The sequence below is a fragment of the Centroberyx gerrardi genome, chromosome 21 (assembly GCF_048128805.1).
Source record: "Centroberyx gerrardi isolate f3 chromosome 21, fCenGer3.hap1.cur.20231027, whole genome shotgun sequence".
NCBI lineage: Eukaryota > Metazoa > Chordata > Actinopteri > Beryciformes > Berycidae > Centroberyx > Centroberyx gerrardi.
Window position 1 is genome coordinate 4,161,524 of NC_136017.1, and position 19,166 is coordinate 4,180,689.

Below are 19,166 nucleotides of genomic sequence, written 5' to 3' on the forward strand. Positions count from 1 at the left end.
AACCCAGCAAAGCACAGAATGTTTGCATCACGCCCCACGACAAACCATAACCATAACACTGATCGATGCTGCACACAGTCAAGAATAGGCCTAAATAACAGATAATTCATGAGCATCCTTATTAGCGACTGCACAATCTAGACAAGTATAGGCCGACTTTAGGCTACCACTTGTCCCAACAGTCACAGTAATGTAACCTGCACCAATCCGGTTGCAGTTTATCACGAATGACATGCTTGTTAGAACAGAATAGCACCTCCAAATGGTGGTTGGTTACCTGTCACAGAGGCTGGTGCAGGCTCAGCCACAGTTTTAAACACAGCAGTGTTTAGCTGCTGTCTGGTGTTTATTTTCCTTCTAATCTGTATTGTCTCTGACAGCCCACTGAGGCCCCAGCGCTGCCACTGTATTGTTTTTCTCTGTTTGTTAATCCCTCTGCTTAAGTCTAGACAGTAGAGTCTCCTCAGCATATGGAGCCCCCCAATACCCCATATACCCCCCCCCCCCCCCCGCCCCCCTCCCTCTCACTGCCCAGGCCAGATTGACCCACAGTGGGCACCGCTCCAGGGCCTTCTAATCAAATCTAAAGACATCGAGCCGAAGCTTTTCAATGACAGATCCAGCGACTGCCAACAGCTCAATGCAATTTGGACAAAGCGGATATTGTGTGTGTGTGTGTGTGCGTGTGTGTTTGTGTGTGTGCATGTGTGTTTGTGTGTGTTGGGGTTGGTGTGCTTCCGATCTGTGGCAGGGCAACAGATACCCGCCCCGGCTTGCTAGTCAGCAAAAAGAACAAAAGCCAAAGGGAAATGTGAACAGTGGGGTATGATGGGTAAACAAACAGTGTTAGGGGTTGACAGACGATGTGTCAAGTATCAAGTCAAGTGATTTTTATTTTACACAGTGAGTAGTTTTGGTAATCTGATTGGTTCCCACCAGGCTGATAATTCTCAAAACATGGTTAACAGGGTCAGAAACACCCATAAAACTCATAAAAATGCTCGTGAAATTAAAAATGAGGTGGCAAAAAGTGCCCCAATAATTTCACCTTCCTCATATTTTTTCACTGAGCTGCCATATATTCATGTGTGAATCCATCTCCTGTCCCCCGCAGGCCACCGTAGGTGATTCGTGGGAACCTATGACCGGGCGATTCTTTCCAGTGCATTCTGGGCCAGAAAAGATTTGCAGATTTGATCTGAAAAGAACCGTGTACGCAGCCTGAGGCAGCAGAAAATGTCTCTGATTTTTGTAATGGTATATTATGATTTAGAAAGATCTTAGTGGTACAAATTGAGTGTTTATTTGCCTAAATGCAATAATGTTGTATTTCATAGCTTAATGAAATTGCCCCTGAAAAGGAACAAAATGTCTGAACAGTTAATTTCTCACTCTGATAGCTAGCTGTGCTTTATTGGATGTTATGCTATCTCTTGTGGGAACAGGGAGTTAGTTAGAAATCATTCTTGTTGCATAAAACTGTTGCATAAAAGCCATAAAACCCTAGAGGATGTTCTTTACTGTGATTATTGAAACTTCAGGGCTGCCAGCGGTACTCAGCTATACCTTGTACCTATTGCCTCACCATCTTACTCACATTCATGACAAGTAAATGTTAATTTGGGTACTATTTCTACGATAAAGCACCTGTATCAAATCAGGTTCGTCGCAAAGTGCTTTACAGGGCAACGAAGGTCAGAAATACAGATAAAAACGGGAAAGAACAAACACGACTAATGTAAACTGCATGTGCATTTGAGTGCAGTCATGTGTTCCTCGCAGAGCGCGGCGAACACACAAACACGTACACACACACACGGATGGCTGATAACTACATTTCCCTAATGGGACCCTGGAGGCAGGCGGGGCGGGAGGGGCTGAGGGTTTTTAACGCAGCGACTCCAGCATCATCTGCATGCGCGGCGTTGGCGTACGACGGACTCGCCGTGTCGGCCGGGATATATTTAGTGCCATCGCTCGTAGGTGACTCTTCCTCAGCTGAGTGCAATTACACCGGGGGGGGGGGGAGGGATACTCAAAGATACTTAGCATTTGGCAACATGGATTTCTGAAGGAAGGATGTGGGCTAAACTTTAAGTAGCAACAATTTGACCCATTATTAATACCGGACAATATTGATTTCAACCTATAGTTTGGGTCAAGGGAGAAAACTGATTGAGATACAGTCAATTTTTTTCTCATTTTATTATATCAAATGCTTTGCTTAAGTTTCTGGCATATATTTGTTTCTTCACATTCGATTTTTGTGTTAGGAATATTCATCAACACCAATTCTCTTCTTTTTTTTTATAGATTATTAGATTATTTTGGGTGTTTTTTGCCTTTATTAGATAGTTCAAAGCATAGAGAGACAGGGAAAATTGGGAGAGAGAGGGATGATATGTGATAAAGGTCCCAGGCCAGATTCAAACACAGGACATCAAATCTCTGTTTTGATATGATCCAGTGAGATTCAACTGGTTGATGGTCCAATTCCTGAGCTGCCAATACGTCTACAAGAAAAACTGTATATATTCTTTTATGTATCAGTATATTACCCCAATTTGATTTTTGCTTTTTCAGGATACAACCAGCATACAATCCCCACTCATCCGTCACCAGAATGATAATGGTGTATCCCTAAATGAAAGAGGACAGTGTGGCTCCCACTGTAATGCACATCAAACCCTCTGCCATTTCCTCTGCATCAATATTCCCCCGGTTCCTTCCTCCGCAGACGGATCGATGGGCTCGTCGAGCCGACCGCATCATCTGGGCTTAATGACTATCAGGCCTCGCTCGGGGACACTCTTATCGCTTCAGTCGCTTTTATTGGCCAAATACAACAATGCGTGCACAAGGAATTTGATTTGGTGCTGACACATTTCAAGACAACTGCACGACACAGGACCGACACGCGAGGTGTGGGACAAGATATAAAGGCCGGGGTAAGAAGTCCCATCCCAGCTTGTCCCAGATTTGGCGAGTTTATTGCCTCACTGAGATGGTTCTCTGCAGTATTTCTCTCCATTTCCAGTCTAGATGTGTCACAGTTTTTCAAACACTTCATCCCTCCATCTCTGCCATCAATCCAGGTTTCCTATATGTGTTTTTCCATTTCCAAAATTCCATATTTTTTCCAGACTTTAATTTTTTAACTGGATTTTGGTCATGTTCAAGTACATTAATAGTGACTGAGCAATTTGACAACTAGGCCATATCACTCTACAGCTGAAGATCTTTGTTCTCTACAACAAATATCACTACATGGGAAATGACAATGGGGTCTAAAACTATATAAAATTGAGTATCTATGTGTCTATTGGGGTTTAATAACAATATTTTTCCCATACTTTTCTACACTTTTTGTCCATTTCTCTCAGAAGGGGGTTGGGTCGGCTAAAGGGCTCCAAGTCAGGGACGCCCCACCCCCCACCCCATGAGTATAGATCCATATAACTGACTGGAGTCACAGATTAGGGGATGCAGGAAAAGTCGTGATCTGCAGATAATCCCGTGGAGCCGGTTCACCTCATCTCACTGGTGGATTTCACAGCAACTGGTAACAAACACCCAGCCACCCTGCTGACAGATGGAGAGCGGCAGTGAAATGCACTTGGCAGGAAAGGTTTTTTAAGCAGGCAGCAGGGTGGCATAGAAAGTTGAGAGACCCCTCTTCAACCTGAGGACCTGGATTCAAGCCTGCGTGGGGGCAAGACTCCGCCCTGCTCAAGTGTCCCCGAGCAACAAATTGAACCCCTACCAGCTGCAGCCCCTGACCTCTGACCTGGGCAAGAGAAGAGAGCATTTACCTACGGGGATTAATAATGTGTATGATATTTCATCCACCGGTCACAGTAGCTAGGTTATCCCAAAATTCACCATCCACTTTCACTATTGACCAGAATACAATACAACAACAAAACCTCCAAATTATGGTTGCTTCCGGTATCCAAAATTGTCATTTTGGCTCACCTGTCATGGGCTGGTAAACTAAAAAATGTAGCTTTAAATTTTCAAATTTTTGAATTTTTACCGGACAAAATAATTATTATTATAATTAATTGCATTTTTCATAAAAAATATGTCACCACACGTTTTCAATGCTGTTTCTTGTGTAGAATCTCAGAATCGCAACTCAACTCTGAAATATTCAATACCAACCAGGCAGTTTATTATCTCAAAAAATTACCGACCAGTGTGTTGGGTGACTGTTACTGACTTATCTGTCAAAAACACATTTTTACCAGCATTTTGGTGCTTGGCGGGTGTTAATTTCAGACCCTGGTTGGTTGAATGCCAAAGTATGTATCAGCATCTGGCTGGTGGCTGGTGGCTGCTGGTGTTTTCACACCCTGGAGGAGTGCTGGAATCAAGTTGATGATTTCCATGTAACAGCACAGATGTTACATGGATATCAGTGGGGGAAGGTCAGACACTGAGGGAGAGGAGGCTTGGCGTGTCACCTCAGCTAAGCTCTCGTCCTCAGGTTCATCTCTGTTTTACCCTCGGTGATGAAGGCACACGACGCCACAGCAGGACATCTAGGCATGTGACGGAAAGTAAGGATGCACGATTATGGCTGAAATGATAATCCTGATTACTATGCTAGATATTGTAATGATGACGTTTAATAGTCACGAAGATTAGAGAAACATTATATCACCACACACACGTCAAGGACCCCTAATTTAGTCCACATTAGGGCCACGGACGCCCATTTGATGAGATTTTGTGTCTCCGACCCAAATTTGAGAATTTGTCCAGAATCCCATGACTATCTATATTTTAGGTAGAGAGATAAGAGTGATACCATGACAAAAAGAGTTGTTCTTCTACTTTCTCTAATCTAAATTAAATAATGCTGAAGTTTAACAATTCATCAATTTGCTGGGGACCGCTTGGAACCCTCTCAAGGACCCTTAGTGGTCCCCGGACCCCACGTTGACAACCACTGTTATATAGCCTACAATAGACATTCTAAGGACTCAAAATTACCACCTGCCCAAGCGGCAAATGCAGGTAAAATTAGTTGTTGGTGGAAATCAATGGCCGGTAGGTTGTTTTGAGACGATAACATTTGAATGCCTCAGTTATACACAGTCTTTGGTCTTTGCCCTTTCTCAGACTTTTGTCCTGCTGACCACTGTGCACCGTCTGACCGCCTTTGACCGTCAGCCAATTAAATCAAGGCAGAACAATGGCTCAGTATCAAACAGGCTCCTCCTAACGCTAGCTGCAACTTAACGTTATTCCCAGGTGTCAAAACACTTCAAGACCATTGTATAAGTGAGCGAGAAAGTTTTAAATTAAAACCTAGTTCACAAGCCCTTGACAGGTGAGCCGAAAAGTTAACTTACACATGTAAATATCGCCAATATTCTATGATTATTAATTGTGCAAAGCAGAAGTGCAACATATGATCATATATACAATTAATTGTGCAGCCCTAATGCGGAGGCACATTATCGGTGTGTGGCGATGCCTCCTCTAGTCCACCGATGGAGCCGGCTGCACTTCAGATTGATGATGAGTCATGCGTCACCCAAGTACATTAGGCCTAATGAAGTCCTGCGGTAAAACAAACGACTGTGGAAAAAAACCCAAGTACACAACCACTTCAAAAAGAGGACATAATGTTTGTAGTTGGCCCTAATCTGGTGCAGTCAGCATGGTGGGGTGGTGGTATGGTGGGGGTGGGGGTGGGGGTGGGGGGGGGGGTGTTATGGGATGAGTGTTGCAGCGCGGAACAAAAGGTGCAGAGAGCTCAGCGTAATATCTCAAGACAGACCGGCCTGACGGCAGCGCACCCGGAGAGCTCTGCCGGGCCGCGGTTATGTAACGGCTAAAGCCAGCGTTTAAAAGCATCCCTGTGACTTATCGTTATTATTATCATTGTTGTTATTACTGTTATTACAAGACGTCAGTCAGCCACAGAATTGCATAATTGCTCTCAGGCGGGCAATCTGCATCCAGCTTCAATTTGATTCGGGAGGTTTTATTGGCACGGTAAGATCATTCTTATACTGCCAGAGCATTAGTGGAAAGCGCACTGCCAATACATCAACAAACAAGCTAACAGGTGAATACAAACTGACATGATGATTCTGATACTGTACAGGACCTCTCTGTCTCTCTGTCTCTCTCCTTCCCTCCCTCCCACTCCTTAAATATCAGCCAAACCATCAGCAGGCCCACAGTTGTCCTGGGTTAGAGATCAAGGGGTGTGGCGGTATCACTTTTCACTGGAGATTTGCCATCTGTCAAATACCAAGGTTTTGGGAGACATCATTCAAGGTGGTCGTGGTCGGACAGCAGCCTTAATCCCAACCTCATCTCTAATCCACATGCAAGTCATGCTGGTGACTCTAGAAGGGAAAGCAGGCCTGTGTGCCATCAGGCTGCATCCCAAATTTGGTGGAGCTTAATTTGATGTATGCCAATCATAATCATAATCATAATTAATTCACATTTTTCAGAGCAATGTGTCATTTTTCATAGAAATAAAGCCCATGCCAAAGTTTGCGGATGTTTAGACACTACCACTTTGCGAAGAGCAGCGAAACAGGCAGCCGATCAGGAGCCTGTTTCAGATACAGAGACATTGTTTTGCTTTGATTTGATTGGCTTACGGTCAGAGACAGTGTACGGTGGCCAGCGGGGACAAAGTTTGAGAACAGGCAAAGACCAAAGGCTGTATATAACCAAAGCGTTCAAACGTTATCGTCTCAAAAAGTTACCAGCCGGTGCGGGAGGTGACCCTTATTGATTTATCCACCGAAGACAAATTTTACCAGCATTTGGCGCCTGGTGGGTGTTCATTTCAGACCCTGGTACCACAAGTGCAGATATTTTTACTTCTCCAGTGGGAATTGAACCCCTAACCCCGGCAGTGTTAGTGCCTTGCTCTACCCGTTCAGCTAGACGGGCCTCACAGAATAAGTCAGAAATTGCATCACAGACGGCGCAAGCGACTGAAACATAAGAACTAGCATAATGCGGGTACAATCATGACAAAAGCAAGAGGATACACATCGCCTTGCGGGCGTACACACAGACAGTGTTGAGGCTAACTAGGCCACATGGTGTGTTATTGACAGTAGGCTGGCCATCTGACAGAATAACACAAAAGGAGCCAGAGACAAAGGCTTCTACCAGGCTACGGTGGAAAAGAAACGGTCGGGTCCATGCAACTCGAGAGCAGTTGTGATAGAGAGGCTGAATAGATCCATGAGGACCTGCTGTACTCTACTCCACTCTATTCTACTCTATCCCACTCATGCTAGAAAGCCTTTTCCATCAGCATGCCGCAGTAGATAGCAGATTCCAACATGTACTGGTTAGTCTCACTATTTTTTTTTTAATTAATAAAATTGCTGTATGTTACTTTTGATTTTGATTGTACTTCTTTTTGTTGTGATTTTGTATTTGATATGCTACTTTTCAGTGTTGATTTTAAACTGTGAAGAGTTTTGTCAAAGCCTTCACATACTCCATAAATCTAATTTGTAAGCAATATGTTTTGCTATTTACTTGAAATGGATCAACTGTTTTAAGTTCCTGATAGCACTTTAGCTGTCATTTTGTCTTGAGAAGTGCTTTAAAAATAACAATAGAGAATAAAGAATAAAGTAGTAGTAAGAGGAGGAGTAGTAGAAGGATAAGTAACACAAGTAGTAGTAGTAGTAGTAGTAGTAGTAGTACTAGGAGGAGTAGTAATTGTAATAGTGGAGCATTAGTAGCAGTAGCAGCAGTAGCAGTAGTATTATGCCAGCCTATGCCAGAATAGAATAGAATAGAATAGAATAGAATACAAGAGATGGTGGTATTTCAGTCCAGTCCAGTCTACTCCAGTCCCAGGTTTTGTCTCAGTCTGGTAGTAAATGTCCAGGTGCAAGTCCCAGCTAGTTCACCCCACTGTTGGTGGCCTGGGTGGGGGGTGGGGGGTGGTAGAGATGGGTAGGAGCACACTGCTATGCTGGTGGTAAACAGGCCTGGGACTGACTCTGACACACACAGGCTGATCAATCAATCACAGAGACAGTCACTGATCACTGAGTCACGGAGGTTTTCCTCTGATCAGTGGAGCCTTTGCACTGCCTGTGAGGTCCTGCTGTACCATGAAGCGGCATTTAGACCATGATGGGACACTAAAACTCTCCACTGAAACCCAGACTGATGAAATCCTTTTAGTGTCAGCAGCTCTTTAAGGCAGGGCGACCCACCACACCTATTCAATAGAAGGGGACACTCTGGGATACATTACTGCCTTTAAATGAAGAATTCATTTACAAAAAACACAACTGGACAATTAAGTGAATAAATATAATGTACAAAGAATGTTATGTCAGGTTTTCCAGTCTGTTTTTCTGTAGCTGTGGTCAGGAGGAACCTCCATCATATCAGGAGGACGACACTGTCCAATATCTGATATTTCTATGCATTTTAAAGATCATTTTTGGGGCATTTTTGCCTGTATTAGATAGTTGAAAGGAGAAAGAGACAGGGAGTATGGGGGCATGACGTGAGACAAAGGTCCCAGGTCGGATTTGAACCCAGAACGTCAGTTACATGGCATGACACTTAACCAACTGAGTCACCAAGACGCCCCTGATATCTGATATTTAGCCTAATCAAAGGCAAATATTGGCCCAAGATATCAATCTAACCCTAATATCCACACACATACTTTCCTGCTGATGCACACACACAAACACAATCTGTGGCCCTGTTTCTTGTACTTTCTGACGTGCTTTTTTATCTCTCGTGTTAATTATCCCTGTTTTTATCTGAGATTTGTGTCTCTAAAGCACTCTGTGACAAACCTGTTTGTTAAAAGCGCTCTACAAATAAACCGGACTGCCTTTATTGTAGTGGGAAAATAAAGTGAGTGATCTTCACATCACACAGAGGGAGCACTGTGGTCCAATTTCAGTTGTAAAGGTAGTAAAGCTAGGCCGGTTTCATTTAATACTGCCAAAGCTCCAAGGCCATACAGGGAAAGTGGGTCAGTGTCACCTGGCTGGCAAGCCATCCATCCACACACACACTCACAGAACAGAGAGAGACACACACTCACACACACCTTAAATGCAAATGAACCCCTCGCTGCCAGTGAATATGTGGCACATTGTGATTCACAGTGTGGTAACTAGGCTGAGTCTCGCCATAACCTGCATAATGAGAATCAGAACCACTTCAGACGCCAGGCGCGGATAACCGAACAGGAATTTGTCTCGGAGGCATCGGCTCACGCACGTTATCGACAACTTACATAACAAACACACACACTGTCCCACGCGGTGAGGGGGGGGACGACGGGACCCCACACGCGCAGCGGAGAGGGACGCGGCGCTTGCATAACACAACGTGCATTTTAGTGACGCGTCCAGATGTGTGTTGTGGGGAAAGAACGATGATGACATTATGCTGCCGCTGCTGCTGCTGTTTTGGGTTATTTCCAGCAGTAAAGTAGGCTGAGTGAGTCACCGTATGCCACTCAATTCAGGGAAAATGGGGGGGGGGGGGGGGAATAGAGGAACGGCATGTCACTGCAATGACTATTGTGTTATGTAGTTCAGACATCTGTGCAGCTGTGTGATCGCATTATAAGCTCATTTAAGTGCTTCTGTTTGTAACTCAGCCTAAGCTGTTCCAAGGTTTATTTTGATTTGATTTGACTTCCAAGTCACGCTCTCAGTGACATTTTTTTGTGTCCAAAAATATCAAAGAAACATATGTAATATATTGAATTATTCTACAGTGCTATGCTGAAATGACAACCCACTTTCATTTTATTGTAATGCAATTCATTTTTTAGAGCTTTGGTGTTCCACAGTCAGGTTGTGCAACTTGAACATTTAAAAATAAGAACAAAACTGCACTGAAAAGATTCATTTTCTCAATAAAATTCTTAATCAAATAGTTGCGCGCATAAATACAGTAACAGTGCATTATTTCAATTTTTTATACAGCTGCACAACTTGACATGTTGTGGGTGGTGAGATCAAAAATCTTATTAAAAATGTATCAGTGTTGTTCTTAAAAGCTCTAAAACAAATGTGCGTACACAGTATACATTCTTGGAGACTTCAATTTGCATTTTAAATCCATTTTGGTCAGATTTATCCTCGGGGGTTTTTTTTCTCTTTTGTTTTTGTCATGACCCAAGCGCCCAGATCACAAGGCTCGGGCTGACCAGACACATCCATCCATCACAATACAGTTTGTGTATGACATACACATTCCCAAACAAAGTCAGCTATCACACAAACACAGTACCTTGCAGTTTGGGGGATAACAAGCATATCCCCAAACAGAGTCAGGTATCATACAAACAAAAGTACCATGCTGTTTTCCTCAAGACTCCACAGACAAAATCCACCATTTCTGTGGCAGATCTCAAGTCTCTCATCATCATCTGACCCAAAGACATGAGCAGAAATAGAAGTCATTTCGCTATAAAGCCCACTTCTCAGCTAATCAAATAAAAGGATTAAATGAATTTCATTTTCAATCTGTCCCAGATGACACAGCAGGCAGATCCTGTCCTCTGGTGTGCCGCTGAAGCCTCCCGTTTCTGGAGCTAATGGCAACCGTGTGACATTTTCTACACATTCTCAATAAAAATCAGGCTATGCTTCCATTTTCTGTATTTATCTGATAACAGACAGGCTGTGTAACGCTCGAGTAATCAGGTGAGGAGGGTCAAAGTGGTTGGGACACACAGGTGACCAGATCCTTCACCATGTGACAAGTTATACAGCCTCATTATAAAATACAGCATTTCTCACCTCTGCTGCAGAGTTATAAAAAGACTATTACCACAACATATGTCATTTGGTGGACGCTTTTATCCAAAGCACCTTACAAAAACCATGGGTGCATACATCTGTAGCATGGGTGGACCCAGTGAGGGAAACAAACCCCTAGGGCAAGACAATATGGACAAAATGAATATCATGATCCAGTTATTTTGAGATCACTGTTAAGGATATCTGCCAACATATGCCCATGTTAAATAATCAAATTGGCGTTCATGGCATTGAACTGCATGGTAATATGAAGTATGATCAAACTGTAAACTGTAAAAAAAATTGTTTCAGATTTCATTTGGGAGGAATTTTAATTAGTTATTAGCGCTTTTAAACACTTCTTTAGACAACAGACTTGTGTATCAGGATAACTTTATATCATTATTTCACCACCATATGATTGTATTGAAGGACAGTAAACCATTATGGGATTATTGCAGTGTTGGTGCCTTGCTCTGCCCATTGACCTACACAGGGAATTGAACCCACAACCCTGGAAGCGTTAGCACCTTGCTCCACACACTGAGCTGCAGAACAGCTGGATACCAGGACCAGCTATCAGCCAGCAGCCTGACCCAGCATTATAACCTTATTCCCTCTGTATTCCCACCATCCTACCTTCAATAGCGATGACATGCTCCCGGATCTGGTTCTGCAGCAGCGGCTCCTCCACCCGCTCCAGCAGCTCGTAGATGGAGTAGATGTTGGGGTGGACGGACTCAAACCTCTGGATCTCGGCCCGGATCGCGGCCGAATTGGCAAGGTGCTGCTGGTAGTTCATATTGCAATGCCTGCTGAATCCCAATTACAGACTGCTGCAAGCTGGCTGCTGGGATCAAGACTTTTCAGCTGGACTGGCAGCTTATTAAACGACTGTGTGTAGTGGTAAATAAACAGGAGGGTGAACTATGACCTCCAGTCGGGGATCGGCATGAGGGAAACAACCATCGGTATAAGCTAAAACAATCTCAAAGCATTAATTCATGCTTTTCTCCCATTGATAGACCCAATCCTTGTGAACTTGAACCAGTTTGACGCCACTTACTATCATGTGTACTGTGGCTTTAGAGCACAAAGACTTATATCAGCCCTACAAAGGTGTGTAAACTCTATTCCGCCAACGACAAAAGAGAGTTTGCCCTCCTCTACATCTCTCAGTATGGTAAGATATGTAAGGAACAGCGCTGGTTTTGGCGGACGCGTCCAGGCTGCTGCTACTGGCCGGTGAAGGCAGCTGTTCCCCGGAGTCTCCCGGTTCCCAATCCCGGAGCGGTGACAGATGTGCGGCAGGCTGGGCACAGCTTCCCCATATCCTTAGTCCCGTCCAGATAAAAATACGGAATGATATCGCGACAACGGCTCGTTTTAATTCGTTTTCAATAAAGCCTGGTTGTCACTTACAGTCATAACTGACAAGGTTTAACTGACCAGACGAGAAGGATAAAAACGGCCTTGTTGCTAGGTGGCTAGCCTAGCCAGCTAGCTAATGCTAACTAGCTGTAGCGTCCAAGCCGGGGGAAAGCAAAACTCACAAATCCTCAGCCGTGGAAGTCTTCTTTACCAAACGGCCGAGTGTAAAGTTTGGGCCGCAGGCGGGCGAATCAACCGGTCACTGTCAAAAGGACAGTGGGAAGACACCTACAGCCAGTCAGCCAGCTTGCTAAATAGTTACTGAATCGTGGTGTGTTAGGATGCCTGTTCCCGTCCGTTGTTTTGTCTCCAGTCCAGGACCGGGGCGCAAAATACTGTCCTCTGTCCCGATTTGGCCCCAAACCCGGGACCGCAGCGGTACTTCCACCTGCTCAAATTTAATCCGGAGATATAAACAGTATATATTCTACACACTGATCCCGGATACTGCGCTCAGACACTCAATCATTCCCCATTCCCGTGTAGTGAGATCCATCCCGTGTAGTCAGTAGCCAGTATCCCAGCCGGGAACGTCATTACCTTCAATGTGTTTCCTCCCACCAGTTCAAGCTAGCCACAATAAACATGACCTCTTCCGGTTGAGATTTTCAAAATAAAACTCTTATTGACGAATGCGTTGCAGCGTTTTTCGAACGATACCAAGTAGTAAAATGAGGATAAAGAATATATTCAAGGAGGACTCTGTACTAAATTAAAATATAGTCCTTTCCCTGAATATATTAGGCAGGCACTAGGCATTTCAGAGGATAGCCTTTACAAACAGTTGTGATTTTCCTAAATGTTAAAATTGACTTTTTTCTAGAGAGTAGACATCGTTTTAGTTTTCTGGTAGATTTTTGTTTTTAAGTCAGCAAATATTAATTATATGCACTTAAAAGAATTACCGTGCAGCATAACCAGTGACACTGTGGCAAAACAAAAAGGTGGATAAACTATGATCTCTAGTTGGTGATAATCAAAAACCAAACAACCATTATAAACAGAAATCAAATGTATTTTCAGAAAAGCTTTACTGAAAATATTCTGAAAATGTTTTTTTTCTCCTTAAAAGACTTTATCATCGTATAAATTAAGTTTGATACTACATACCATGATGTATACGATGAATTCATCAGTCTAATAAGTTTAATTCTATTCCACAAATAAAAAGGTGGACAAACTCAATTCAGATGGTTTTATCATTCCCGACATCCCTGACCATATTATACTCATTTTAGTATTTTATTTTAAAGCTAGAGTTTCACTCTCTATTTAATGTAATGATCTCACTGAGCATTTTGATACGATTTTTGCCGTTCTGTACACCCAAACACCCCCACGTGTGACAAATAAGTGACAAATTTTACGCTTTTATTTTGAAGACCAAACTATCCCTTTTCCGGTTTTATTCTAGCCAACTTTAGCTAACTTGACACAGCTGGATTCAAGCAGATACTTATTGCGTGGAGCCTACGCAAAAAGGGCAAGTTGCCCCACCAGTAAATACTACTCATTTCTCTTTATTTATTCCTTTTGAATCTTGGCAATAAAAGTTTCTAAATTTGTATGGCAAACAAAGTTGTAAAGTGCTCAAGTAGGCCTACCTCTGACATAAAAAAAAACACCCAATCAAGCATACAATAATAAAAAGATACAACAATGTTAATGCTGCACACTTTAATGTTTATTTGCTATATTTACAAATACATATAGCTATTTTGGGTAGATTTGCATGGAATGAAAACCAGCTAATTTATCAAAAACAGTTCATTTTTAGATTTGAAAAATACATTGATCCCTCACCATAAAGCACAATCAATGGTATTGCTTTCATAGTATTTGTACAATCCACGCAAATAACTCAGTTCACATTGCATTCATATAATCTCTTTGAAACTGAAGTTCAACATTGCTCAATCAGTCTTGTCCAGTGTTATTGTCGTAATGCTGGTATTTTCTCTCCATCCACTAGTAAATAGTGCACAATGCCGCTCTTTTTCTTCCCACTGCTTATGGCCTTGATGCAGCACTCGTGTTCCCCCACCATGAAGTTTGTCTCTGTGCCATCGTCTACAAACTCACCCTGTGAACAGCGGATGAGAGGCTGTGAGAAACTGTCACATAACTTTACAATTTGGTAAGAAAATTAGTATAGTATGGTGTCATTTATGAGGAATAATAGGAAAGGTTTAATCTCAAAATGCTATAGGTCTACAAGCACTTGAAATCCATCAGTCAACAGGTGAACAGTAAAGATGATTCCACCCTCCAGTCAAAAAGACAGATGATTCCAAAGTTAGTTTCTCTTTCATGTCAGCAATCATTTCGTTACACTATTTTTGTTACACTATTTTTATTTATTTATTTTTTTTTTAAGTTGAATGTCTCATTTTGGAAGCAGACTCAACTTAGCTGTTAAGTGATGAGAACACTGACACCAAAATCATCCCCGGTCCCCCATGTCCCCGGTACAACATGTTGACGGAGTGTCCATGCTAACACTTTAGCGTACACTATGTTGAGTGATAGTAGGCGACTAGCATTATCTCAAAACACAGAATATTAAACTTTGTTGCAGCTCTAACACTAAATAGTAAGTACTTTTAAATTATATGTGGCTAAGTCTGTCAGTTTTCTGTAGGAGATTATTAAAATTTACATCAAATATGATACAGAATAGCATACTGGTTTGAACTATCAGGTACACTTTCCCTGTTTTCATAGGACAACTGGAGACTGTTTCCAGCCAAAAATCACTGCACAGTGGATGAATATGTGGTTGCTCACCTGAAATCGTTCCAAAAATAAGCTGTGGCTACATCAGCTTTATTGACTTAATGATATTTCATTTTTAGCATGGAGCCTACCATCACTCAACACAGTGTACGCTAAAGTGTTAGCATGGATCACTGGAGCCGGTCATGTACAGAGGACACATGGATGATTTTTATGTCTATGTTCTTATACTGCGTTCATGTCATATCAGATTTATGGTAAATACATTATAGCCTACAGAATGTAGAGTGTGAGTATTTATGTGTGTGGCCCCAGTGAGAATCAAACCCCTAATCCTTGCAGTCTAGTGCCTTGCTCTACCCACTGAGCTGCACAGGACCATTTAGTATCAGTTGTTACAGCCGCATTATTTCAGATTAATCCCTCAGGATTTACTTTGGCAGTTCAGAGGCGCGAGGGCCACTGTGTGTGTGTGTGTGTGTGAACTTTGTGCAGTTTCATGACATTTACATTATATTTTAGGCATTTAGCTGCAGATTGGAGTTTAATTTACGCAAACATTTCTCAGAGGCTGCACAGAGCCAAAGCACCTCGTGTTCTCTGGCTAAATGACATGGCAGTGGATAAGAGAGGAGGTAGCCTAGCTAAGCACTCTTGCTACTAACTGAAGAAATGCAATCTAGCCATAGTTATATTTATCTGAGTTAGCTAGTTAGTTCATGACAAAAAGAAGTCATTGCTGTTTATATTTTTTATTTATATTTTGACCAGAGTTCCTTCCTTGCCATTCAAGTTTGCCAGTTAGCTAACGTGCGCTCTGAAAAACTGTTTTTTTTTGGCTCCGCCCACTGAGGTTTAACTCAACCAATGAGATTATTTCTGTCAAACTCCAATCTGCCATTCAGCCGACACTTTGGTCCAGTGTGACTTAAAATGAGTCAAACAGTAGAAGAGGTTTAAATTCCTAGATCATAAAGAAAGCTAACAAGTGATGAGTTGTTTCAGCTGATATGTACAGTAGATGTTCCATGTAGAAGATTCATGTATAAAACATACCAGCGCAAAGAATAAGGGAATAATGTGCCTGATTTGATGAGACTAGTCTGCAGTCTCATTAAATCAGTTGGGGCCAAAGCATTTTTGAATCTCACCATGGTGTCCATCTTCTGTCCATTGCACCACACGTCCATTGTGTCCTTTTCTGTTGGAAGGAACAATTAAAGAGTTTGTTTCAAGAATGTCATGTATCTGTTTTGGGGAAAAGACATTGTCTGAAACCAAGGACTTAAGTTAATTTTATTCTTTAACCTTTATTCTTTATTCTAACCTTTATTCTTTAATTTTGTGCTATCAATCGTCCTGTAGAGTAGGTGTCCTGTTTTTCAGATGATGGATATCTCATTTTGGAATGACCTTTTTCCAAATATAAATCACCCTGTTCAGCAAGTTGCCACTCTTGCTGCATTACTGGGACTGAACTATGTCCACCTCTAATTATACAGTTATGTAATTACCTATCATTCAGTTACTGCTGTAAAAACTGTATTTTCTTCTTGAATTCTTGAATAATCTTCAGCTTATTACCATGCATTGACAAAGTAATTCCTTATTTACTGCAAAATGTGTTAGTTTAAATGAATTTCAACTAATCCAGCACATGAGTACATTCCAAAACACTATGGAAAAAACTGCTGCCTGCTTGTCATTGCTTCACTTGCTTATCATTCCAGTCCACACTGAAGCCTATTTTAAAGATATTTTGAAATATCTTGCTTGGAACAAATCTTAACATTTCACAGCTGAGCTCTCCTCGATTATTTTTGATAAGGTTTCTATTGTAAAGATGTTGATACAGCGTACGGCTTGGTTTCCATTGTGCAGTCAGGTTGCTGACAGTAGTGCGTCCCAAAATAACCCATGAGCACACCGTCTCACCTGACTAGATTATGCTACAGTGGGTCAAGCTCTCGCCTCGATTCCCCCCTGCAAACAGTTGGCTAGTTTGCAGTTACATAACCACGCAGAGAGAAATTAAATCTACCGTCAACAGTTGTGAACCCGCCGTGTCTCACTGAGCCTCACCGAGCACGATCCTGCAGTCGTCTCCGTCCACTTTGTGCAGCCAGGTCTTGGTGGACTTGGCCCTGTTGTCGATGAACTTCTCCAGGCTCTTGCCGCCGACCTCCAGAGAGTATTCGTAGGCGAAGCCGCTGATGGCCTCGATGTTTATGCTGGCTCTGGTCTGCGTGCCTCCGACCGTGAAGGTTTCCTTTCCGACCAGCTTGAACATCCAGTCTTTTCTGACGACCTCCTGTTGGAGAAACCAGTGAGGAAACGTCTGCTTGATGGACATTCTGCTGGGTTATTAGGTGGGAAGTGCAATGAACACCAGCTGCCAGACACTGATTCATTCATTCATTTTCTTTACATGCTTATTCCTATTCTGGGTAACAGGGGCCTGGAGCTTATCCCAGCATGCATTGGGTGTAGGTCAGGGAAACACCAACCCTGGATGGGTCCAACTACCAGAAAGACACCGGTAAATTTTGGCCATGGCTGTTCAGTTTGTCAGCATCTTTTCTATTCTTAAAAGCAACTGAAAATAGTGAGAGTGGCTTTTTATTTTGGAAAGCCACCAGCTGCTGTGGATAAAAAACTAAATTGAAACCTCCTTCCCTTATGACAGGTTTGAGCCCCATAAACTCCCAGACACAGACACAGACACAGACACAGACACAGACACAGACACAGACACAGACCCGGGCCTACCTGTCCATTGACGTAAACAACGCGCTTCCCGGTGGTGGTGCCATGAGCGAACTCAACCCTGTAAACCCCGTCGCTCAGCGCCACCTCCCACACCGCCACCAGGTCTCCGGCCAGCATCTCCAACGCACTTCTGAATCCACTCCGGCTCACAAAATCCCCCTTTCAAAGCAACATCTCAGCCAGAATCTCATCTTTGGAGCTGAACGTAGAAGCAGTGTTCCTCACGCTGTCCTGTCCTGGCGCTATACTCTTCTGTTCTGTCCCGGGTGTCGGCTCAGCAGCAGGTGCATTACAGTAAGAGGCTTAGTGGTGCAGGCTCACTCTATACTGCCACATGCAATTAGGGCGAGGTACTGTATGTATCTCAGGTTCATTCAAGGCAGCAGAAGCTCTTCCTCTTCACATTAAGTTGGGTTGCAGGGTGGCTCAGTGAGTTGGAAGTTGAACTCCCCATGACAGCGAGTATCCACCCTGCTGAAGTGTCCATGAGCAAGGCACTGAAACCCTACCAGCTGCAGGGTTGCTGTTCTGTATCTGACACTAACCTCTGACCTCTCTGTACAGAGGGGGGCAGGAGAAAAGAGAATTTTCCTACAGGGATCAATTGAGTATCACAGAAAAGAATCAATTAAAGCTGCACTAGGCAATTTCGCACATTGGCGCCCCCAAATGGCAGCAGGAGGTAACCGTTTGAATTTTGAGGACTTCATTACCCAGAAAACATGCAACGTAATGTAAGGGGATCAATGATCAGAAAAAATGAGTACAATTTCATAACAAAATCAGGAATTCTTGATAGGAATGGTTAGTTTTTGTAGTTCAGTTTAAAAAATACTATATGTTTTGAGCTAACAATGTAAAATTATATCATTTCATTCAGCCTCAGGAAGTATGTTTTTTCAAATGTGAGCTTACAATCCATGTACAGATTGCAAAAAAACTAACTTTACATATGAGCGTCCAAAATTCCCTTTTCTTTTAACAAACCAAAACCAAATTTTAAAAAAAGTGTCTTCTGCTGCTGCTGTAGATTATAGACTTTATTTTAAGTATTTCCTGGGCATATGAGGTCCAAATTGATATCAGGTCTACAAATTCCACACTGAAACATGCATGTCATGGTTGTTTCTGCAGTGTTGCTGAATGCAGGGTTTTGATGTTGTTGGTATCAGGTTGTTGGTTGTTGGTAACAGTTGGTATCATTTGCAACCAAAATGTTTCAGGGCAAGGAATGGCATTTTTGCATATATTATGTACAATTTAGACATGAGTGCGTCATAAGCTTAATCTAGGAGTGAGATTCGGAAAATAGAAAATGAAATGCCACAATGATTTCAGTGAGAATTTGTTTAATTCATAAATAATTTATGTTTACATTTGAATTATCTAGCTGTTGCTTTTATCCAGAGAGACTTACAGTGAATACAACAATAAACT

The 19,166-nt window shown here is 42.6% G+C and overlaps 2 protein-coding genes across 2 annotated transcripts in view; both read right to left on the bottom strand.

Annotated features, from left to right (window-relative positions):
* agap1 (ArfGAP with GTPase domain, ankyrin repeat and PH domain 1) overlaps window positions 1–11,595 on the bottom strand; it is a 201,082-nt gene extending 189,487 nt beyond the window's left edge. The window contains exon 1 of the mRNA XM_078291017.1: window positions 11,433–11,595. Within this exon, the coding sequence (XP_078147143.1) occupies window positions 11,433–11,595 (163 nt within the window). The remainder of the gene's footprint in view (window positions 1–11,432) is intronic.
* Window positions 11,596–13,977: 2,382 nt separating this feature from the next.
* On the bottom strand, window positions 13,978–17,912 carry LOC139918868 (fas apoptotic inhibitory molecule 1-like). Its single transcript, XM_071908400.2, has 4 exons — window positions 17,730–17,912; window positions 17,043–17,271; window positions 16,112–16,161; window positions 13,978–14,307 (listed from the first exon to the last, which is right to left on the bottom strand). Exons 1-4 carry the CDS (start codon window positions 17,844–17,846, stop codon window positions 14,158–14,160), a joined length of 546 nt encoding a protein of 181 aa, XP_071764501.2. The 5' UTR covers window positions 17,847–17,912; the 3' UTR covers window positions 13,978–14,157.
* Window positions 17,913–19,166: the final 1,254 nt, after the last annotated feature.

Excerpts from the sequence above, each read along its gene's own strand:
- LOC139918868 (XM_071908400.2), bottom strand. The coding sequence starts at position 17,846 with ATGCTGGCCGGAGACCTGGTGGCGGTGTGGGAGGTGGCGCTGAGCGAC. Across the intron at positions 17,272-17,729 it reads TTGTTTACGTCAATGGACAG|GAGGTCGTCAGAAAAGACTG; the intron begins GTAGGCCCGGGT and ends TTTCTCCAACAG. Across the intron at positions 14,308-16,111 it reads GACAGAAGATGGACACCATG|GGTGAGTTTGTAGACGATGG; the intron begins GTGAGATTCAAA and ends CGCTGTTCACAG.